Source organism: Ochlerotatus camptorhynchus, unplaced genomic scaffold (genome assembly GCF_037179485.1).
Source record: "Ochlerotatus camptorhynchus isolate MF236.1 unplaced genomic scaffold, CSIRO-AGI_Acam_v1.1 ptg000146l, whole genome shotgun sequence".
Taxonomy (NCBI): Eukaryota; Metazoa; Arthropoda; class Insecta; order Diptera; family Culicidae; genus Ochlerotatus; species Ochlerotatus camptorhynchus.
In genome coordinates this window covers 848,341-873,289 of record NW_027040636.1, presented here as the reverse complement: position 1 = coordinate 873,289, position 24,949 = coordinate 848,341, and the positions used below count along the sequence as shown (strand labels likewise).

At 42.7% G+C, this 24,949-nt stretch overlaps 2 protein-coding genes across 2 annotated transcripts in view; one reads left to right on the top strand and one right to left on the bottom strand.

Annotated features, from left to right (window-relative positions):
* The first annotated feature begins 644 nt into the window (after positions 1-644).
* sha (shavenoid) overlaps positions 645-24,949 on the top strand; it is a 155,267-nt gene continuing 130,962 nt past the window's right edge. The window contains exon 1 of the mRNA XM_065221645.1: positions 645-682. The gene's annotated coding sequence lies outside the window, so the exon portion shown is untranslated. The remainder of the gene's footprint in view (positions 683-24,949) is intronic.
* LOC135700953 (uncharacterized) lies at positions 16,064-20,283 on the bottom strand. Its single transcript, XM_065221621.1, has 2 exons — positions 20,266-20,283; positions 16,064-20,092 (listed from the first exon to the last, which is right to left on the bottom strand). The coding sequence occupies exons 1-2, from the start codon at positions 20,281-20,283 to the stop codon at positions 16,064-16,066; spliced, it is 4,047 nt and encodes a 1,348-aa protein (XP_065077693.1).

Below are 24,949 nucleotides of genomic sequence, written 5' to 3'. Positions count from 1 at the left end.
CATTTTTTGCACAGGTTCATATTTTGGGGCTATGAATCGAACTGGAGGGTGGCCTATCAAAAATTCATCACTTTTTTTCAAAATGAAACACCCTAGTCACCAAGCACCCTCTAAAACAACATACCACTTATGATCGAATTGTCGTTCGTTACTATCAATCAAATCCAGCAGATTTGTATTAAATGTTAATTTAAGCACAATACCACATATATCATCAATGTTGCATACAAGTTTGTAAACAATGTCGTTGTATATGCCGCAACTACAGCTTAAAACTAAACGAGGGGAGATTTTACGTGATAATAAAAAATCATAATTAACTGTGCACAGCCATTTCCATGCCTGTTAGTGTGAAACAAGTTCAGGCTGATCTACATGAAGAGTAAGGACTGTTAAGTTGCTGATTTTTTTTTTCTTTCGTAATCCAATTCATACGAGGGGCATCGGAATTAATGGTAGATGCAATTATAAATTAATTCCTGCACGGCTGGTGCTTTCATAACCACTCCCGGCAATACAGTCCAATCAGCTAAGTTCTAAGCTCAAACACTCCCAATATTGTCGATACAATTTCTGAACTCATACAATTCTGTATTCAAATTCAACGGCATAAATGTTTGACGCACTTTTTTTTTGGATTTCAGCATGGATCAGCTCAACACATCATTTATTTGTGTTAACGGTAAGCAACAGTATTTTTGTCCCACTTTAAATGTTACTACAGTTTTTCGTTAGCCTCCTGCATTCAATTGAAATAAAATGCAAGTTTACTTAAGCAATGTACCGTTTTTGAATTATTCAAAATGACCAATGGAAGATTGGACATTTGCTTCGACCTCTAAATGATGCCAACGGGATGGGAGAAATAACGACAGGATAAAGCTTAGTTGTATAGGAACCACATTTGTTGACAGGCCGGTGACACAAAAGCCGAAGTAATTGAAGGACAGATCTGTCACAGTCGTAAAATGAGTGGCCAGTAGCTACGGAACAATAAATCAATTTTAGTACCCTTTTTAATGTCCTTTCGGTCAGCCGTTCCGCAGTGCATGGCTAGGAGCATTCCTTTTTCTGATGAGTACAACAAACTTAGACAGTTAGTTACGAGCCATCGGTCATTCTGCAATGAATCGGCAATGCAAAAAATAAAATCGTTCAATCCAATTTGCACACTTACAGCTGTGATACACATTTTCCATTCCAGAGAATGTTTCGATATGATAAAATACACCTACTCTTAATGAAATGAATAATCACTTAAGGAATAGGAAAATTAATATCATAGTTGTTTTGAGACACTTTGGCATAGCGGTACATTCATGAAGCATCCGCTTGACTGGCCTAGAAAACGTCCAACGGTTAGTGAAAATAAAGTGCCCCGACTCACGATGCACCATGGAGCGAATTGATAGAACATGCAAGCAAATAGTCAAATGCTGCTGGTAATCTCATATATTCAAGAGAGTGGACAGCACGTTACGGGTTTACATCAGCAGGTATGTAGGCACTGAAGGTAGTTTCAAAATGAGTTGCAACATAAGTGTCCGTGATAAATTTCCTTGGTACGCACTGGGACATCTTTCCGGAGCGCCCACAGTGGAGGATGGAAACTATAACGATGCCTGGAAGTATAACAGCAAAATGGCCTAGAATAAAACCGAATGATAGCCATTTTTCATTCGAGAATCTGATGTGAGTTTCTGTAGGACCGATCCTGTTGGACGTAGTCCGATCCACAGCATGTCTTTTTTCGTCTGCATGTACCAACACAAATTTGCCCAAAGGGATGGAACGGCCATAGATTGAAAATCGATGCCTTCTTGGAGCCATGGGTAGTTTAACTTCTCCAGTGAGGTGTCAGCGTCATAGTGTACTTTTAGATCGAATGTTTGAGAAAAATAGAGCTGATGTATGGATATTCTTATGCATATAACTACGCTCATCACTTGTGACGATAAAGAAGAACAAAAAATGTTTCACAGTATTGTGGATCAACTAGTACGTATTATGGGTCAGTAGGTTCACCGTGTTAGTCAAATGGAAGTGACCCATCATTGTGGGTGGTCCATAATACTGCGGTGATTGTAAATGTTAAAAGTTATTTATTTATTAGGAGATGATTGTGCAGTTGAATGTCGGTTTCCTAAGAGTGGTTTGAATCCCGAAATCAAATCTACGGATCATTCCAACCGTCTACCATCTTGCCACATCACAACTGAATCTTACCAATAAAATAAAATAATCGACTGTACGCATTATGAAAACATTGAACTTGTCCTCCAATATCAGGTTTTTATCATCGGAGATGAGTAAAAACCCATAAGATGCGATGCAGACTGCTGAACTTGTTAGCTGAGATGACTTCGAGATGCCATATCTTCAATCCATCGCAAAGCAAGTGGTTCGGCAGAATTGGAAAGGGGTCTGCGTTATCTATTACCAGTATGGGCATGATGCGACGGTGGTGTGGCCAATGTGAATTGTAGAAAAATGCACTGACGGAACTTGTTTTTCAAAACTTGTTGCAGTCAATTCAACATCATCGTGGCTAAGGATGGAAGAAAAAGTTGTGATTTGATTAAGTAAAATTAATAACAAGAGACGCTAGAGAAATAGCCATTATAACTGCTTTTTTATTTGCATCGGTTCGGAGACGATTACGTGGGTACTTGTGTGCACAAACTAGAAAAAACGGGTTCGTCGTCTCTAGTGGTTAAACGAGATTGTTTGATTTCCTACTTTGACAATTCTGGGAAGAGGATAATGCTCCTCATTGAACATACAGTATTGTTGTCATCTGGTTGACTGTGAAGTCAACTCACAATAAACTGAAGTTATGAGCTGATGCATATCACCCAGTGTAACATAAGTTGTTTGAACAAATGTTTCCCTTGAGTGGCTAAAATGAAATTCTAGTATCTAGTTAAAAAGAAGCAAAATTATGTTAACTTTTGCTCATCTCGTTCTCTTGATATCGGCAACGAAGAGACCATCGAGATGTGGAGAGAGCGAAGCTCAGAACAGTATTTCAACAGTCTTCAACATAGAAGAACTTTGGGTTCAAAAAGTATATTTATACCGTATTCAAAGCAAAACTCGAGCGCTTACTTCAAACCAGGAGGGTCAGGAGGCTTCACTTAAATCTAGCAATAAAATGGAATACTTATCTTAGAAACTTGTTAATTTTTTCAAAATCCGTAGGTTAAAAAAGTCAGAATAGAATACTGTCGAAGAATATTGAATTCAACATGTATGTGAGGGGTTTTACAACTACAGTATACCTCTGCTTCAAACTAAAGAGGGTTGATTTATAAAGAAACGACATGTCAAAATTGGAACAATCGAGAGTGAAGAGCATTTAGTTCTTTTAATTGATCAATTATCTATTACCTCAACTCTTTCCGTTTTTGAATTGTAGGCGTACCAAATTTGTAGTATTTTTTTTCAAAGGGAAAGTTGATTAAGAGAATCAATCAAAATCACTTGCATCCCTGCTTCCAAGTTTGGTTACAAGATTACAACTCTGGAGAGCATTGTGTGGTCGTATTCCAACTCTTTACTGATGTAAGCTTGATGGCCGTTTTATTGAAGAGGACATCCATGGCCACTTACGCTTGGCGTGTTTAGTGTAGGTGACAGCATCACGAACCTCATTTTCCAGGAACACCTTCAGCACACCTTGTAGATCAGACCGGAGATACGTTTGACACCACCACGGCGAGCCAGACGACCGATGGCGGTTATCTCGAAGAACTTTGCGATGACGCTTGACGCCTCCTTTACCAGACCTTTTTCTCCTTTGCCACGACCAGTCAATTGTTGCTTGTTAAGTGTGAAGGAGTGGACTAGCCACCACTTTCCTACTGCTGCTGCTGTTCACCACGCCGAAATCGTCCGAAGCGAAAATGAGCTTATGCCATACAGCAGCGCTCTTTTATATCTTTTCAGGTTAAAGCAGAATGATGTGCAACCAAGTGGTATAAAATAGAGATGGGCAAAACAGTTCAGTTCACTGAACCGTTCCTTGTAGAACCTTTCCGCATAAAGAACTAGTTCTTTGGAACCGTTCTTCGCTCTTACAGATTTTTTTCGTTAGTTGTTTGTTTGAAAAAAAAAATAGAAATGGCAAAAATAAATTTCAACCAATTTAATAATTTCCAAGCAACTTTTTCTTCTAAATAAAACATCCTATATTTTTGAAATCATATTTGAGTCTTTGGTTTGTATTCAATGATTTATATTCGGTGATCGTTTTTACAGTTATATAATACCGCGATTTTCTTAAAGGTTATGATTAAGGAAAATAATTTTCGAAACGTTCGTGGCCTTCAGTCTGCTCCTTCTTTCATTGCATATCTATCCTGTTTTAGAAAAAATGCGTTCGCATGGTACAGAGGTAGCGGGGATGCAAAGAATTTCTTGCATTACAGTATAAAGCCTTAGGTAGATCGATTTCCGTTCTGCCCACCATGCTAAAGGATCATTGATTCTTGAGAGAAGAGGTTCTGCCAAGTATTTGTCCAGCTCGATACTACAAACAGCAACGGGGTCTTGCTCATTCTGCAACTTGCACACGGAATCGTCAAAGTCTTCCCAGAGTGATGATTTTGGCGTTGATTTCAACATCTCCAGTTGATCCAGTTTTATTTCTTCAGACGGCTGATCCTCCATTTAATTTTGTAGTTTTCGTAGCAGAGACTCATATACCACCTCATACTGGCTATCTGAGTCAAAACCTTGCTTCTTGAACCGCGGATCTAGAATTACTGATTGAGACACTAATTCATTTGAGACTCTGGATCCTAATAGCTTGTTTATTTTGTCCATCAGATCGTTTCCAAGCTTCTTTATTTTCAGTGGGACGTCATTACCTAACAAATATTTTTGAACGCGTTGCTTCATAATTTTAGTCAGTACCACACTTTTGGACAGTGATACGTTCCATTTAGCAGAAATTTCAACTGTAACATCATAGAATACTTTTAGCATACCAACAGAGTACTCAACTATGCGCCAATCGTCAGTACCTAAAGCCAGTTTAGTATTCAACAATGCCAGCGTCGAAATTACAGAATTTTTGCTAGTCAAAATCCGATCCAACATTTCGTAGGTAGAGTTCCAGCGAGTGATTACATCCTGTTTCAATTTTAATGGTTTTTCATCAAGCTTGGTCTGCATTTCCTGCAATTTAACCAAAGCATGAGAACTTTTTTTAAAATACTGGACAATATGTTTAACCTTTTCAACCGTGGGGTAAATAGAAGTTGAAATTGCACCTTGAACTAGCAGATTAAGTGTATGAGCAAAGCAAGGCAAGTGATCTATGTTCATGTTAGCTGCATTGTCAGTAACAATTGCAGTAATTTTTGAATCAATACCAAACGAAACCAAAACTTTTCTAATCCAATTTGCGATGTTCTCACCCGTATGCCTTTCTTCAAACTCGGAGCACTCAAGCAAATAAGATGTCATTTGGTTATTCTTATCAAAAAATGTGCAGTGATGGCGTAAAAGCTTTGGTTATTGCAACTTGTCCATCCGTCACAGGTAATACTCACAGCAGACGTATCATGCAAATTCAACTTAATTTTAGAGAGCAAATCTTCAAACATTGTTGGCAGCAGGCTATTGGTTAAAGTTTTCCTACTTGGAAGAGTGTACGAGAAACACAACATATGCACAAGCTTCCTAAACTCGGAATCTTCGACCAAAGAAAGTGGATGGTACTCCTTGCAAATCATTTTCAGCACTTGAATATCGATGCTTCGTTGTTTGTTCATTGGAAGAGGTTTAATAACTTCCAAATAGTTAGTGAGCAACTTCTGAGAAACTGGTTCAACCGGAGGCATGGAAGCAACACATGTAGCAGCATTTCCACCCTCACTTGATGCAATTTGCGCGTTGTTCTCTCGAGAAATATTCGATGAGGGGCTCTGTTCGGATATTGTCTCGGAAACATCGTCTTGGTTACTGGTGCTGCTCCTCTCCATAGGAATCGAAGGGTGTTTGCTTCTCAAATGCCGTTTTAAATTAGCACTGCAACCGGAAGACATTGCTATTGCAGTATGGCAATAACGGCATTTTCCTTTACCATCATCCTGCTTCACAAAATGGTACCAGATGCCACTGGTAGCTCTTCCTCGACCAGCCATTGCAGATCTAAATACTGCTACAAAGACTCCTCCCATTATGAGTAGTTTGCTATCAAGTAGCGACACTGGCTCTTTTCCTTTTGTGTACACGGCGAGTGTGCAACATATTACGCAATTCCATCCTCCCTATTCGCACGCTCCCGAGGATCGAAGGCGAATGCCACTTCGACTTGTTTCGTCTACTTACTACTCTCTGACGACTGTGCTGGGGAAGCAGCATATGCATGTAGGTAATTGGTGGATTTGTTAGTTAATTCAACGCTATTGGACAATGCTGGTCATTTATCAATTTTTCAATAGTTTCTTGTTGAAAATCAACATTCGAAAGCATTGTTATCGATACGTAGCCATATTTCTGATCGATTGGTGATAAAATTATTTAAATTGAACCAGGGGCAGCTGAGTTATTAACGTTCAAAATCTTTCTTAATTTGTTACATGTTCCATTTTCAGTTTTAACAAAGTGTACCCCCATATAGAAATCACAGACGTAGTCCTACGTCAAAAAAAAAAACAATATTTCGAAACACATAGAGCGAACAATTCATAAACTACTATATTAACATAAACAAATTGAAGAAAACATCATTTCAAATCAACAAAAATATTTTTGTTCTATGTTGGTGGACACGGATTAACTACACTTGGATTTGAAGGAAAATTGTGGGAAATACTAACGTACCGTATATAATAAAAGACAACTTGTCTGCTTTAAGCTTCCGAGTCAACTGACCCTTCCGTATATTCTGTGCATCCTTTTGTGCAGGCAAGAGTGCTGCCAGTTAGGCGTAAACAAAACATCGCACCGTCACTTAACAGATTGATGCTGTGTTAAATGCGCCGGTTTGCCACATTTTAAGGCTTATTTAAAAAAAATCTTCAACACTACCGTACTTCTGGTTATTATTCTCTGCACCGAAACTACAAATTATAGTGTTTTAATATGCCAAACATACTTATTTTGTAGTCGATTAAGATTGTACAAAACGCACCGAAAGCCAGCCAAATCCTTGATTATCATGTTTCATGTTTTTTTCTTCCTTAAATACATATACTTTAATTAATTTTGTTTGCAAAATTATAAATCAATTGAGTCAATTTTTTTCCTTTAATTGTTTTCTGTCGATCTTGTTTTCCGTCGATCTTGTTTTCCATGCTGAGTACCAATGCTACCGACGCCAGGGAGAGAGCTCCCATACCTGGACCCTACCTATCGACACATCAACTCATGAACCGGGAACCAACGGTTTTACTTCCCGGCTTTACTAGGCGTGATCAGAGATGTTTATATATTTTTTTATAGAGATGTATTTATTTTGCAGTTATGTCAGGTCTACAGATTATATTTAAATTACTATGGATTTACGGATAAACTTCTAGTAAGTAAAATTGAATATCCGTGATCCACCTTGCCCGCTGCGCGCCTCTTCTTCTTGTTCTTGTTGGGTCGCTTTCTAGAACCATTTTCACTGGGGCGTCGTGCGGCATTCTTACGACGTGCCCAGCTCACCGTAGTCGCCCAATTTTTGCAATGTGGACGATGGATGGTTCTCCCAGCAGCTGGTGCAATTCGTGGTTCATTTGTCTCTTCCACGTTCCGTCATCCATCTGCACGCCACCGTAGATGGTACGCAACACCTTCCGTTCGAAAACACCAAGGGCGCGTTGGTCCTCCGCGAGCATAGTCCAGGTCTCGTGGCCGTAGAGGACCACCGGTCTAATCAGCGTCTTGTAGACAGTCAACTTCGTGCGGCGGCGAATTTTATTCGACCGGAGCGTCCTCGGGAGTCCAAAGTAGGCAAGATTCCCTGCCATAATGTGTCTTTGAATTTCTCTGCTGGTATCATTTTCGGCGGTCATCGACCACCTCGATTTCGTCACCGTCAATCTGAACTCGGGGTGGGAGGCTAACATTGTCTTCCCTAGAACCTCTTCCTTTCATGTATTTTGTCTTTGATGCGTTGATGGCAAGTCCAATTCGTCTAGCTTCAGCCTTCAGTCTGATGTACGTTTCCGCTATCATCTCAAAGTTCTGTGCCATAATGTCAATGTCGTTGGCGAAGCCAAGGAGCTGGATGGACTTCCTTAATATCGTGCCACTCGTGTCTATCCCAGCTGTTCTGATCACACCTTCTAACGCTACGTTGAACAGCAGACACGAAATTCCATCCCCTTGCCGTAACCCCCTTCGAGATTCAAAGCGACTCGAGAGTGTCCCCGATACTCGAACAACGCAAATCACTCGATCCATCGTCGCCTTGACCAATTGCGTCAGTTTATCCGGAAATCCATACTCGTGCATAATCTGCCATAGCTGATCTCGATCGATTGTGTCGTATGCGGATTTGAAATCGACGAACAAATAATGTGTGGGCACGTTGTATTCGCGGCATTTCTGCAGAACCTGCCGAATCGCGAAAATTTGGTCCGTGGTAGCGCGGGCACCCGTGAATCCCGCCTGGTATTGCCCCACGAATTCTCTTGCAAATGGTGACAGGTGGCGGCATAGAATTTGGGAGAGTACCTTGTAGGCGGCGCTCAGCAGTGTGATCGCGTGGTAGTTGCAGCAATCCAACTTGTCGTCCTTTTTGTAGATTGGGCATACGACACCTTGCATCCACTCCTCCGGTAATATCTCCTCCTTCCAAATCTTGGCAATTACCCAGTGCAGCGCTCTAGCCAGTGCTTCACCACCGTATTTTAATAGCTCACTTGGTAGTTGATCTACACCAGTTGCTTTGTTGTTCTTCAGCCAACCGATCTCCTTCTCAACTTCTTGAAGATCAGGGGCCGGTAGCCTGTCGTCTTCTGCGCATGCTCCAAGGTCTTTTGCCGTGCCACGTTTGTTTTCTGCTGCTTCACCGTTGAGGTACTCGTCATAGTACTGCTTCCACCTCTCAATCACCTCACACTCGTTCGTGAGAAGGTTACCGTTCAAGTCCTTGCACATATCGGCTTGCGGCACGTAGCCTTTGCGCGAACTATTTAGCTTCTCGTAGAAATTCCGTGTGTCGTTTACGCGGTACAGATTTTCCATTGCCTCGCGATCTCTGTCTTCCTGCTGACGCTTCTTCCTTCTGAAAACCGAGTTTTGACTGTTCCGCGCATGTCTGTATCGCTCCACATTCAATCTCGTGCGGTGTTGCAGCATTCTCGCCCGTGCTGCATTCTTCTCATCTACTAACAGTTTGCATTCACCGTCAAACCAGTCATTTCTTCGGTCCGGGATTGCAGTACCTAGTGCCGCTGCAGCAGTACTACCTATGGCTGAACGGATGTCCCTCCAGCCATCTTCAAGAGAAGCTGCGCCAAGCTGCTCTTCCGTGGGTAGTGCAACTTCCACCTGCTGCGCGTAGTCCTGGGCAACTCCGGCGTCCCGTAGTTGCTCAATGTTCGGTCGCGGCGTTCAACTTCGACGTGTGTTATGCACCATCGAGAGTTTTGAGCGTATGCATACTGCAACTAGGTAGTGGTCAAAATCTATGTTCGCACTGCGGTACGTGCGGACGTTGATAATGTCGGAGAAGAATTTCCCGTCGATTAGAACGTGATCGATTTGGTTTTCTGTGTGTTGGTCAGGTGATCTCCAGGTGACTTTGTGGATATCCTCCATGGTGAACAGACGCTCAGGTTTGGTGAAGCATTTCCTCTATCACCGTACTATGGTTACCTCGCCAGTGTTCGCGTCGCACCTCTTCACTTTGCTATTTTGCAACATTGCCCAGGTTAAGCCACCCAGCTGTGTCCATGTTTCAGCTGGTAGTCTGAATCATATGACTCAAGGAGGCGTGAAGTAGGAACTTGTGAGGACCAGGGCTAGGTATTCCACTCCTTCCAGGTTGTCAACTCACAATTTTGTAGCCCAATATGTTGTAGCTCTGAATTGCAAACATGCCTGATTAAACACATTTCATTAGGATGTTCTTTAGCGAAGTGTCGTGTTTTGTCTGTTTTGAGATATTCTGTTTAGGATCCATTAGTAAAGTTCAGATCTAATGCTATGTTCGCACTACGGAGTTATGACATTATTACAAGGCTATTATAATAATTATCGACAAGAAAAACGTCATTAAGATAGCCTTGTAACATATTATAACTCCGTAGCAATGGTGTCAAATAAAATTCCGGAGCTCGATGCCACTCTGAGAAGGATTGGTAGTAACGACAGGCATTGGTGAAATATTTCACATTATAATGAATGTTCATATTTAACCAACCAAACTATGCTAATACTAAATACGTGCCAGGGACAAATGTGTAAGCTTTTGATTCTGAAAGTGTGAATGCATCACAGGTGTCCAATCGATATGTGTATGTATTCTAGCTGTGCTTATTGCATATGAAGGCGGCTCTGAATTCACATGAAATGAGTTGTTAATGACGTCTACAAACCAAATATCCATTGTAAAAGTTAACGACGACGACGACGACATCGGCGATAGCTTCGTTAACAAAACTGTTTTAATAGTGTTAATTTTTGATAGAGTAAATAATATAGTGCACAACCCTCAGCTCCAATTTTTCAGTTCAGTTTAGTTTAATTTTACCACAAAACACAAAAGAAAAGCCCAAAATATTATTGCTCTACAAATCAGCCAATCAAATTTTGGCCAGTCTAGAGAGGTGCTCACTCTATTGACAAATGTTAATACTGGTGGCTTTTTTCAAATGAGGAGCTACAATTTTGATTATGCTAAGTCAAGCGATATCTTAGTCAAACATAATTAACATTAAGCTTGTGTAGTTATTTACAAGTGATTCTTAGTTGTAATAACTAATCGCATACCTAGTGTGTTCAGCTATTTATCAAGCACACTAAGGTGCTGGAGAAACTGCGTGAAGCGTGACACTCCATATCACGATAGACAGACCATTTCCTGCTGAATTCCATACCTCAGTATGCAATTAGTGAGCGAATGTCATTAATTTTCATATCTTGAAGTTAAATTTCTCACACAGTGGTGGTAGAAAGCGCTTGAAAGCGTTCCACTTCTCTCTGATGTCAGAAGTAACCCTGCACCTTTGTGTACAACAAGAAAGGCAAAAATCGTTTAAAAGTCCATAAAATTTATTTTGACCGTTTATGTGACCTCTATACATACAAATTTTACATTATCAGTATATCCAATGATCGATTTGGTTTTCAATATGGATGAGCGATGTAACTATTCCACATTTAACATCTCTTCGTGAGAAACAGCACAAAAATAGATCTCAAACCTAATAGACGTATCATACAGGTAGTCACTCTTCAGAGGAGAGAAATTTTACTTCCAGCTGGCACACGGCAAAATTAAACAATAAATTGAGTGATTTATGATAATTGAGTAATGATTATTCTCTGATAGCTTATTACATGTCTTCACTCTGACACGGTCTAAGCCGGATAGACGGAACGCAAGACGTGAACAGTTAGCTGCCACTCGCGGTTGCTGCGATAGAATCCATACAGCAGCAGAAGCAGATTAATGCTACAGCGGCGTCAGATTGTTGCGCTACCATGAAATTATCCACTTTGGCTGTACATCATGGTCTGGCCTAGTACCCCTCCTAGTCCAAGCGAATCAACAACGCACACACTGCGCGGACAAAACCGTTTCAATCAGTTTTGTGGAATATCGGAATAACAGTCAGTGGGAGCCCTTTTCAGATCAATTATCCCTGTTAAGCTATTGGCTACAACCGGAAAATACAGAGTGATGATGCTACATGTCCACCGCTGCTAAGAAGAGTGGTAGCATTTTGACCATACTGACCCTAACGCGCTAAAAGATCTGCAAACGATCGGCTTGGGATAATAACAATTACCTACTTAAGTTTAAATAGAAAGCAACCGGTAATGCCGCCTCAGTGAGATCGATAAGATGCTAAAATATCGCCTATACTGGCTTGACTGTGGGCTTGCGATGCCGAATCATTCGAATGCCGCGCAATAGCCGTAAAGAAGTAGGAGTAGTTCATTTGTACTCATAAAAATGTTAATAGTGTCGTACAATTTTATGCACTATGAGGTGCATTGTAATTTGCATCCGGTCTAAGTGGCATTCGGGAGGATCATATGGTCTAAGAATTTGCTAGTTTACTGCCACCGTAATCGTGGAATTTATTGTTCATCATTCTGATCTGAGAATGAAGAAAGGCATAAATGCATCCCCGCAGATAGGGCGCTTACTGTCAGCGGCTATTGAAGATAATCCTCGCCTCAGGGAACAGGCGATTGTACCATATAGATGTGTTAGATACCTGTTTCACAATATGTTCAAGTGGCCGAAGGAAAGGTTTCTTGAATCTTGACTCGTTACGTTGTTCCTATTTGCTCTCTTCTGTGGCTGTATGGTCTTTACTGCTCTTGGGTTAATTAATACATCAGGTTCAGCAGATGGTATTTTTTTTGTTCCATCTCGTCTGCGAGTTTCTAATCGTGGTGTACATTCGGCATGACTTTGAATAGCCTCACTCCGGGTGAACAATGCAAGAAAACCGTTCATCCATTCGTATTTGGTGATCACTTTCAAGAATGTTAAAAACACCTGACGAGAGTATCTGCTTTCCTCTCAAACCTGAAGGAGTGTCATTACTGTAAAAGTAAGAGCACTCCAACAATTCTTCATTCAATATGTCGGTCAATTGCACCAAAGCATCAATGATTTTTAAGGGGTTTTTACCCTTCAACGTATTATATTAAGATAAACTAATGTTCTGGTTAGAAACACAATAAGACTTCCAATCCAATTGACAATTGATTTTTAGTATTAACGATTTCGAATTTTTTAAATTAAACTGGTTAACTCTTAAATTTCAATAAAAAAAAAACAGTGCAGCCTGAATGTATGTCGCATATTTAAAAAGAAGCATGCAGAATATATGACTATCTATATGATTAAAATGAAACGTGTTACTTACAACTGCAGGAAAGTATCCAAACGTATTCATACACTACATACAACTGCAATTTTCAGTGCCAAGCAAACAAACTTCCTGAAATAGATTCTTGGTTGCCACATTCCTAGATAGCAATCAACGTGTCACCAGTACAGTCAGTGGCAGCCTTCAAGCCAAATATCACCCAGCCGCATGCATCTTTATTTATCTGGGCTGGGCAGATGTCTTACGAAGTCACTGCGCTACCATTATAATCCATCTGATGATGTTTACATTACCCCTACCAACAGCTGCTTGGTCCATTTTCTGCAATCTCGATAAAAGCCAATCACGTAACGAGAGACCAGTCACCAACTCCCAGGCAAAAATCATCGCATCGTGTCGCCAGCCTTCTTTCCGTTGACAATTAACAAGTTATTCTATTCTGTAACCTGTTTTCCATCATCGGAGCCATCTCCGGGACCAGTTCACTCTTTCCGGATAACTGATCGTAATCAATGCTAGACCGCATGACCAGTTTCAGAAAGTAGATGCAGTTCTATTATTTCACATTTTCCTGCATCAGCATCCGTCAGATTGCAGCTAAACGAAACCAATCGTCCGCTTCTGGCCTGTAGACAAAAAATTGTGCAAAGTTCAAACTGGAATGCTTCATGTTTTTGTTGTTGTTTCGCGATATAAATTGACAATCAATTTCCTCAACGGAACGCGAACAGCGCACAAATCGGCTTCACTACATGCAAAAGAGTTATTAAAGCGTAAACCTGAAGAACACTTGATGTTTTCAAGAAGAAGAAGAAGAAAAACACACCTATCAATGAATTCCAGATTCAAAGTGTGCCCTGTAGGATGTAATCGCAAAGTAGGCGAGATAAGGAAAAACAATAAAATTGTAGCAACCCATAAATTATTGCTTCCACTGTGCATGACGTTCCGGAGAAAAGTTGTGCTTATAAAGGTAGACGGCTCCCTGTACGTAGTAAATGCTGCACTAATCCCCTATGGTGTCTGAAGGAAGTCAGGAAGCAACAAAGTTTTATATGGTACGGAGGATCATTTAATTTACATAATGTGTTTGATTGGTCACTTTTGAGCGCTTTTCTTGAATGAAGAAAAATAAGCTAAACAAGGAAATCCCTGAGGAATATTGATCTGCCGTGTTTTGAGACTATCGCATGCAGGGTAAGTGTACCAGTTTTCGAAAGGCATCGCATTTATTCATGTTGACGTAGCATTAAGTCTTTCGCCAACATATTGGGGGAGCAATTTCAAAAATTTAAAATCGACCGCTTAACGAAAAGTAGTCAGGTTTTAATTTGAAACAACGATTGAAATTTTTTCTACGAATCTGCTAAAATGAACACTTTATCAATTTTCAACAAGTCACTATTGAAAATTACACAAATGTCCAACTGTTACAATGGTGATTAAAATTATCACCGATTGCCTGCAAAAAACACTTTCCCTAGCGGGGGGGCGACCCCGGCGTAGTGGTTAACATACATACCTCTCACGCCAAAGTCACGAGTTCAAATCTCACCCCCGGACAAGTCACGAATGACCCAAGAGTGTTAAAGTGACTATAATGAAAAAAAAAAAAAAAAACTTTCCCTAGCACAGATTTCAAAATTGAATTCCATCCGGTCTCACCGAACGGTGCTTATTCAATCACCGTGTGTGGTGTTATCCGGTCGGTGGTCATCATCATCATCAGCAGCAGCATTGCTTTTAGCGCGAGGCGTTAAATATTGTTCTCCAGTACACAAAAAAGGCTGCCTACAACCAGCTAGCTATCAAGGCAGCCCACATGAGCGTCCATTCACCGAAGAAAGAGGAAGCCGTACCGCTACTGATTGGATTCAGTAGCTCTTCGTGAATCGCTGTGGGCCATCTATGCCAAGTTTGTCACCCTCGTTCCAAACAATATACAGCTCACCAGCGTCATCTGTGTTGAACACCCTATTAGCTCAGCATTACTCAACCATCACGACAAAACGGTTCTTTTCTGGACCACCATAAACTATTGTTGTTTAAGAGTTAATTTTCATTGAACGTTCGCTTGCCTTGCTACCAGCCACACAACCCCCAAAGCTCTTTAATAATTTACCTAAACGTTTGTGGTCAATTGCGTAACAGTATTGAAGTGGTACATACACATTTTCGCAATGACCCAATACCACATGACCTTGTCAATTAACCATAAACACTTCGAATTAGGGTATGGTTTTGTCCAGAACGCTAGAAAAATGCAAAAAAATCTCGAATTTATATGAGTGATAGGAAAATTTTAGTAAGAAATTGTTTGATTTGTTTTCCGTCGATCTTGTTTTCTGTGCTGAGCAGGCTTCTGTAAATCTCACACGTACACAAATGCGACAACGAGCTGTAAGACAGAGCGTCGCATGACTCTCAAATCCATGGTGTGCTACAATAATTGTACAAAAGAGAGACCAGAACGATGCGCGCGACAAGCTACACGCTCTTAACAAATTCGAGCGTTTCAATTTTTTTTGTATCATCGCATTGCTCTCTCAATGCGACGTATGTATTCAATTATATGCGACTGTTTCATTGAAACATCTCAATGCGCTCTCTCAGGGTGCCATCGCCGTGCGCTGTTTCGCATGCCTTGACTCTCGCGGTCCCATCATATGTGATGTTGTCGGGTGACGAGAGAAGGGACTGCAAGGGTTTTGTTGCCGATGCAACTAAGGTTAGAATAAAAAACACTCCTTTTTAGCGTAGATTTCACTCGCTTTAAGCTGCAAATATTTATTATTTTAAGTAGATTTTAAGTAGGAATATCTATATTTAACTTACGTTTAGTGTTTAAGCAAATTTTAATAGTTTTAAGCAAGAAAATATAAAAGTTTTATCGAATACAATGCAATTGAGATTCACGTTTCACAAAATATCGTCACCTTTTGATTTCATGTAATCTTCAACGAATGACAGTTGCGCTGACGGCTGTAGCGATGACAAGCAGCGGTAGGGCTACCAGATTCCTCGCTCGTCCGTCCGTTACGAGTTCAAGGGGACTGCGGATGGCTCGTAGCAGTACCAACATTCCCCGGCCCGTAAGGTTGAGTTTGGTCCTGTCCACTAGCCTCGACCTTACCATCTTCAGCTACCTCGATGACGGCGAGCTTCACTGCCGGACGTCGGATGACTCCCGCTTCCGTACGTACCAGGGCCTGTCTGGTAACACCATCTTTTCCACGAATAACCTCGACGATCTGACCTCGAATCCAGGTATTTCTCTTGTTCTCGTTGGCAACGAAAACCAAGTCACCAACTTCAATTGGTTTAGTGTCTCGGAACCATTTGGTTCGCCTGGCAATCGTTGGAAGGTATTCGCGCAACCATCTTTTCCAAAATCCATCCAGAATGTGTTGTGCCAGGTTCCAGCTGCTGCGTAGACAATCGGTGGCCTTCGTAGGTTCCTTAGGCAGTTGCTTAACTCCATTTGAGCTACCCAAAAGAAAATGATTAGGTGTCAGCGCTTCTTGGCCAGCGTTGTCCAGCGAGATGTATGTCAAAGGTCTTGAGTTGATCATACTCTCGGCCTCTAGGATGATTGTCTCGAAGGTTTCATCGTCGGGTACTCTTGGTGCGGAGGCCATTGTTTCTATAGCGACCTTGACCGATCGCACAAGTCGTTCCCACACCCCACCCATGTGGGGTGCGGCTGGAGGATTAAAATACCATTTGGTCGTGGTATTGGTGAAGGTTTCGGCGCACTGCTGGATTTGATCTTGTAGCTCATTCGCGGCACCGCGGAAGTTGGTGCCGTTATCAGAGTATATCTCTGATGGGGCACCTCTTCTAGCAATGAATCTACGGATGCACATCTTGCAGGACATCGAAGACAAGCTATGTGCCACCTCCAAATGTATCGCTCGAGTTGTCAGGCACGTGAACAAGGCAACCCATCTCTTAGCGTGTTTGCGACCAACTTTGACTGTCACTGGCCCGAAGTAGTCCAGCCCGGTGTAGGTGAACGGACGAAGAAATGCTTCCAGCCTGGCCCGCGGTAGTGGGCCCATCTTCGGCGAACCCAGCGATGCGTTGTAAACCTTGCACATCTGACATCTAGCGGCGACTTTGCGGACCAGGTTTCGTAGACCTGGAATGTAGACCAGTTGACGAAGCTCATTGACTACCGTCTCCTGGTTACGGTGGTGACATCGACGGTGGTAGAAATCTACGAAGAGAAAGGTTACTGGATGGTTCGGAGCTAGTATAACGGGATACTTAGCTTCGATCGGCAGGTTGGGGGCGGCGCCGATACGACCATCCATTCGCACCAATCCCTCTTCATCGATGAAAGCTGACAATTTATACAACGGGCTCGATACCGGCACCGCCCCCGAAGGCTTTGTAGAATGTCGACTCTGCAACACAGCTAACTCCTCAGGAAACGTCTCCAGCTGAACCATCTTCCACAGCTTCACTTCCGCTTTGCACAGAAGTTCTGAATTTATCGGTGTTTCCAACGACGTATCTTCGCTCATCACTCCTCCGAATTTGAGAACGTACGCTACCGTTCGCTGCAGCTTTTCCCATCTCGAAAAACGTTTCACATCGATCACAGGCTCTATTTTCACCCGTCGGTTAACGAGTACCGGGCGAAGTTCTTCTGCTGCATCTGTTCCTTTCCAATTTTGTTCTGGCCAAAACTCCTCTGGACCCCATAGGAACTGTGGTCCTCGATACCATGGATCTTCAGGATCAAAGCACGGCCCGTTGCCCCACTTCGTTGCCTTATCCGCTACATTCTGCATCGTTGGTACTTTCTTCCATTCGCTTGGGTTGGTCGATGTCAAAATCTCTCCAATTCTGCAAGCAACGTACGGTCGATACCTGCGGGAATCGGAGTTGATCCAATGAAGGACCGTCGATGAATCGGTCCAGTAGAACCGTTGATGAATAGGAAGCTGATGATTCTCCAAAATCGACTGTGCTAGCCGGGTTCCCAGGATGGCAGCTTGCAATTCGAGCCTTGGGATTGATAGTGTTTTGATTGGAGCGACCTTGGCTTTCGCTCCTATCAGCGCACAATGCGGCTGACCAGCATAGATAAAGCAAATATACACTACGCAGGCGTATGCAGTGCTGCTTCCGTCGACGAACGTGTGAAGTTGCAGTGGCTGGCAGTCTTCTGGAACAGCGTCTCCAAAATACGACCTTGGAATACGGACATCGTTCAGCTTTGGCAACAAGTTTATCCAACGCTTCCAATCTCTGAAAATTCCGTCATCTATCAAGTCATCCCAGTCACAGTTGGCTCGCCACAAGTCTTGAATGATGATTTTCCCTTGAATCACGTACGTGGCGAGAAATCCAAGTGGGTCGTACAGACTCATAACCGTCTTCAAGATCTGGCGCTTCGTAGGACGAACTGAACCGTCTAACAAACCCTCCTCTGTACCAGGCATGTAAGCGGAGAAGGTCAGTTCATCTGATTGTGGTAACCAGCGGATACCCAGGACAGATTCTGCAACGTTAGACTCCTCTGAATTCCACATCTTCTCCTTCGCAGCATTTCTTTCTCCAAGTCCTTCCAGTACTTCTCGGCAATTTGACATGAAGTTTCGAATTTCAAATCCCCCTTGGCTATGGACGTATCTGACTTCCTCGGCCAAACGAATGACCTCCTCCACGGTATCTCCGCTGTCCAGAAAATCGTCCACATAGTGGCTATTGATGATAGCTTCAGCAGCGTTCGGGAACTCTAGTGCATGCTCTTTCGCATTTAGATTTTTAATGTATTGTGCTGAGCATGGGGAACAGGCTGCTCCAAAAATCCCCACATTCATCACGTAAATGACGGGCTCTTCGGATGAGTCTTTTCTATGCAGGAACATCTGCGACTTCTGGTCTCTCAACGCGATCTTGAACTGGTGATACATTTCTCGTATATCCCCCGTGACCGCGACGCGTCTCTGCCGGAATCGATACTGCACACTCGTTAGTGGCGTCAGCAAATCGGGACCCTTCAGCATCATTGAGTTAAACGATGTACCTTTGACTTGAGCGGCAGCATCCCATATCAACCGCAGCTTCTGTGGTTTCTTAGGATTAATTACCACTCCCAGCGGCAAGAACCATATTCGATCTTGATCATCGGAACACAGATCATCCTCCGTTGCAATACGCGCGTAGCCCTTTTCCAAATAGGCGTCCACCTGATCGTGGACTCGCTTAGCCAGTTCTGGAACCTTTTGAGTCTTTCGCTCCAAACTCTTCAGTCTGCTTACAGCCATAGGATAGCTGTTGGGGAAGTGGACCTCATCACATCTCCAAAGCAGGCCAGTTTCGAATCCACCTGGTACACGTCGAGTTGTTGATTCGAGAATTTGTCTGGCCCTTTTGTCTTCTGCCGATTCAAGCTCAGTAGTCAATGGAGTGACACCGAGACTGTCCGTCAGGAAGTACTGCTTTACCAGGTCATGCAACTGACGATCTTCAGTCATACGGCTGACGTGGAAAACTCCTCGGAAATCGTCTGGTTTGGTAGATGCTCCTCCGTAGACGCACCACCCTAATCTTGTCTTAGTGGCGATTGGTTGACCACGTGCTCCTTCACGAATCTTCAGCGGAGTGGACAAGTAGAGGTTTTCCAGGCCGATTAGTAGCTGCGGACGAGCTTCATCGTATCCATCAATATTCAAACCTTTGAGGTACGGAAAGTTATTGATTAGTTCATCCGGGTTGATCGACTGAACAGGAAGTTCTAACTCTTCTACGGTACGTGCGTTGACCACGTTGAAACGTCGTTTCTTTTGCTTTCCGGAAATCTCCAGCTTCACCACGCAAGACTGTTCCTCTACTCGGGACACATTTCCGGTCCAGCGAAGGTGCAATGGATCTGGTGAACCCTTGAGACCCAGTTCGTCAGCCAAACTCTTCTCGATCATCGTTACCTCGGAAGCCTCGTCGAGTAACGCAAATGTGTTAATGAAACCAGAAGCACCATGCACCGTAACAGGGAGAATGCGATATATTACGGTCTGACTGACGGAGTGGAAATTCTGTGAGCTAGCTGCTAATTTCGACTGTGAAGGGAAAGAGTGGAGCAAGGGATGGTGACGTATTCGACACCCGTCGATCGTACAATTCTTGGGTCGTCGACAGGGATAAGGAAGGTGATTCCTCATACAGGATCTGCACAAATTGTGCTGCCGCACCATCTTCCAACGTTCATCAGAATTCAATGCTTTGAACTTACCGCAACTATCCACTCCATGGCCTACTTTGCTGCAGATCGGACATACCTTTTCCGATGGTGTTTGCTTCAACGGTCATCACCTGACGCACGAATATCGCTGTGGTGATTGACGAATCCTCGAGCCTTCGCATTCCCGCTTTTCTTCGTTTCATCTTTCGGTGCCTTTGCCAAAGTCGCTGGTCGATACGTTGTTACCTCGCTTGCTTTCCGTACTATATCCGCCATAAACTGCCCGAAGGTGTCCAGACTAACTACCGGTACAGGATCCTTGAAGTCCACCCACTTGAGCTTGATCTCCGACGGAAGCTTCTCGACAAGCTCATGCAGCAACGATGGATTGCCCAAATGTGCTTCAAGATTCGCTGCAACTAGGTGATCGCAATAGTTCTGCACCGCCATCCCATAAGCGATAAGTGTGTCTAACCTTCCTTCCTTCGGGGATTGCGTATTTCGGATCTTGGCCAATAGCGAGTTGATCAGCACCTCTGGCCTGCCAAAGAGCATTCGCAGGGTGTCAATTACACGCGGGACCGCAGCAGGAAGTAGAAGCCGACTCCGTACTGCTTCTAGTGCATCGCCTTTCAAGCAGCGCTGTAGGCGGATAAGATTTTCTGCGTTGGAATACCCGCATTCTGCAGTAGAGTTTTCATAGTTGCTAATAAAAACTGGCCAGTCCTCCGCGTTTCCGGAGAAGCTGGGCAAATCCTTTGGCAAAACCTGGCGAGCTGCCAGTTGTGAGTTCGTCAGGCCGAATGCTCCACGATTGGGTTGCATAGGTGCCCGTAATTGGTCTGGGCGTGTTCCTTCCCTAGGGGCATTCGAACCTGGATTTGGATGATTTTCTTCGGGAATCCTGGGTAGACCCGGTGGCCTGTTGCGTGGGATATCAGGCTGTCTCTGGTCACGATGGTCAGAGGGCCCCGGCCCGTCATCCCGGATATGCGGACGCTGTCCTCGGTCCTTTGAGGTTCTGTCAGGAACAGGATCTTCATTCACTTTGTTGCTCGCTTTTGGTTTCGTCCCGGTGTACCGTTCCTTACCGGATTTTCCCATCGGTAGGGGAACTGGAAGTACCTCCGGTGGGTTGGAGTTTTCCTTTTCGAGGTTGTCCACCCAGTCTTTTACCCTTTGCGCGCGAGGTGCGTACAATGTTTTGTGTTTTTCAGCAAAACCCATCTGCTCCAACTTCTCCCGGAACTCTTCACGGCGTTTCTCCTCTTCAATCCGCATCCTATACAGGCATTCCCGTTCTGCGTTTTTGGCATTCTGCGCACGATCGATTTTTCGACGATCTTCTTGGTTCCTCTGCTGGTGATCTGGAAGGGCTTTTGCTCCATCAGACGATTGATCGAAACTAATGCTGCTCATTGAGCTACATCTACCGACTGATCCTTCCAGTTGGGCGTTCAAAATCCGATACTTTTCGGCGAGATACTTCTCCTCCAGCTTCCGGAGCAATTCAGAACGGGATTTCTCATCGTCCAGTTTCTTCTTCGCTAGTGCTTGCTCCTGCTCCTGCTGCCGACGTTCGTTTTCCAGCCGCTTTCGCTCCAGTTCTGCCTCCCTTTTGCGCTGCAGCCTTTCTTGTTCTTGCTGATGACGTTCTTCGTCCAAACGACGGCGTTCGAGTTCCGCCTCCATCTCACGTTGCAGCTTCTCCTGCTCGATGCGGGCTTTCTCCAATTCCGCCTCTTGCTTTCGACGCTCTTCCTCCTCAAGAACCCGCTGCAACTCCAATCGCTTCCGATCCTCCAACTGCTGCAATTCCAAAGCGGCTCTTGCTGCACGGGCTGATGCACGGGTGCTTACCGTGATCGACGAACGACGTGAGGAAACGGAATTCTTTTGCCGACCAACCGGTGTACTGGCCGCAAGCAGTTCTTTACTGCAACCTGGACAGGTCCAAGAACGATCCGCTACTGAATCTCCTACATGTACACACTTGTAGTGATACCACAAATCGCATAAATCGCATGCGACCATACTTTCGTCCTCCGGATCTTCACACAGGCCACATCGCACTGCTGGAGCGGAAGCCTTCGTCTTCGGCATCTTGGCCGGATCGTTCGAAAACCACCGAAATTCACTATATTCCGTAAACCTTAAAGAATGTTGCCGATGCAACTAAGGTTAGAATAAAAAACACTCCTTTTTAGCGTAGATTTCACTCGCTTTAAGCTGCAAATATTTATTATTTTAAGTAGATTTTAAGTAGGAATATCTATATTTAACTTACGTTTAGTGTTTAAGCAAATTTTAATAGTTTTAAGCAAGAAAATATAAAAGTTTTATCGAATACAATGCAATTGAGATTCACGTTTCACAAAATATCGTCACCTTTTGATTTCATGTAATCTTCAACGAATGACAGTTGCGCTGACGGCAGTAGCGATGACAAGCAGCGGTAGGGCTACCAGATTCCTCGCTCGTCCGTCCGTTACGAGTTCAAGGGGACTGCGGATGGCTCGTAGCAGTACCAACAGGTTTGTTCATAGAAGACTTGTGTGCCCTTTTCACATGTGGCTTTTGAAATGGGGTGAAGTTTTTAGATGGTTCCAGAAATATCTTCTAGTATAGATTCGAGGAGGCTCAACACATGATTCCAGAGATATACTGGAATCACCGTAAGATCACCACTCATGCTACTAGAAAGACGCAATCGCTTGTCTAAAGGATGCTAAAGGAAGGTAAAGGAAGACTACGTGAGCGGCGGATGGCAACCTTACGGTAGTTGGGATACCGTTAGCATGTTAGCACCCCAAATAATATCGGAATATCTCTGGAACTATGGGTCCTTCAACAAGTCCTTATGCGGAAATCTTCTAAAATACATTTTTTGGAAGCCTCTGAAGCTTTCAGCCCATTTGGTGGAAAAATAAACAAGTTATTGCGCATTTGCATCAAATTAGATTTCCGCGCTAAAAAAAAATCCCTCAGAGCACTTTTACTCAGACCAGTAAAAATATAAATGGATGATTTTGAATGTAAAACAGCTCTACATTTTACAATACAAGATCATATAATCGGCGTTAAATTAGAAGGGACTAAGTAGCAAAATAAAAACAAAAAATGAGTTAATAATATCATAATATCAAAAATTCCCTCATCTACAATTCACTTTTTCAGCCAGATTTGAAAAATTAGAGAAGCAAGAAAAAACGGTCAAATGATTTGTCCCATTACATAAGACACAATTTTGAACAGCCAACTTTAAATTCGAATTTTCTTGACATCAAAAAAAAAATGTCACAGTTCGGTCTGCTTTGACCGCTCATATCAACACGCTAGTAATGATAGAACTCTGGAGATTAATATTTTTATTTTGTCTGGCTTGAGTGAACATTATTTTAAGGGATTATTTTCAACGCAGAAGTGTACTTTGCTGCAAAAACGTTGGTGGTGACTTCTCATTACATACACACAAGTCTACACTTAAAAATTAACCAAGTTTAACATGTTGTAAATTTGTTCTGTTATGATCAATTGAGCTGAAATTTTGACAAAAAACTTGCTTTTCCATTGACCTTTGTCCGATCAGCTATGCACAAATTTTAATTTTATTGTCACCTTCCAGCAGGTGCTTCAAAAAATTTGGTATTTCTTACACGTGAAATTCAACATATTTGTAGTTTTGCGTCAACATTTCAGCTCAATTGACCATAACAGAACACATTTACAACATGTTAAACTTGGCTAGTTTGTATGAAAACGACCTTTGTCCGATCAACTTTGCACCATAGTGTACGTAGGTACGAAAGGCTGGATTAAGGTTAATGTAATAAATTTAGGAAAAAGTTGTGTCATATCTGTATTACGGATTGTTGCTAAGCTTATTGCTTCAGGAATTGTATTGAATACCTGTCAATCAACAAAACTTACTACGGCAGCATCTGAATTCTTCAGATGTGTTAGTGCTCACAGGATAGTTCATACCAGCCACCATGATGCTGAATTTCAATTTGCGACAACAGATTTCCAAAAAGTCCTGGTGTTAGTACCGTTGACCCTCGATGAAATTGAAAAAAAGCATATTAACGAGCAAATAAACCACAACTTGAATGTACATTTCACTTACCAAAGCCACATCTCTTCCTTCGTTCGTAAGGCCGTTCGCAATGCTGAGTTTCAAAATTGTTTTAAACTACTCGTCAATTCTATAATTTGAAACTGTCAAAAATAAAACTGCAACACGATCAGCGCAACGCACAGTTCTAAAAGATGTTTGTAATCATCAAGTTCCATAAACTTTACTGTTCTCTATGAAATTCTCCGTTTTTATTTGTGAAGCTCTCGAAACATCTCTAACACATCCAAAGAAATTTGAAACAGAGTTCCAATCGTGTTTCAAACTCGCTCAGAAATAAAACAGAATAGTCGAGCAGTTGCAAATCTGGTGCAAAATAGTGCTCGAATCATGAAACTGCAACTCAGCATTGCGAGAGGTGCGTTTCTGTTCTAGTTTCAAATTGAAACAGTCCTTATAAAATACAACAGCATTGCGAACGGCCTAATGAATGGGCTATTTTTCAAGTTAATCCTTTAATCAACGAGAATTGTCGCTAGAAAAACATTGTTGGTCATAGCCATCTGACACCTCTTCTCCATATTCGATAAGAGTGTAGCAGCTAGGTCACTTTCCATCGTTTTCAAAACAAAACAACACTTTTCCCACATCAAGAACACG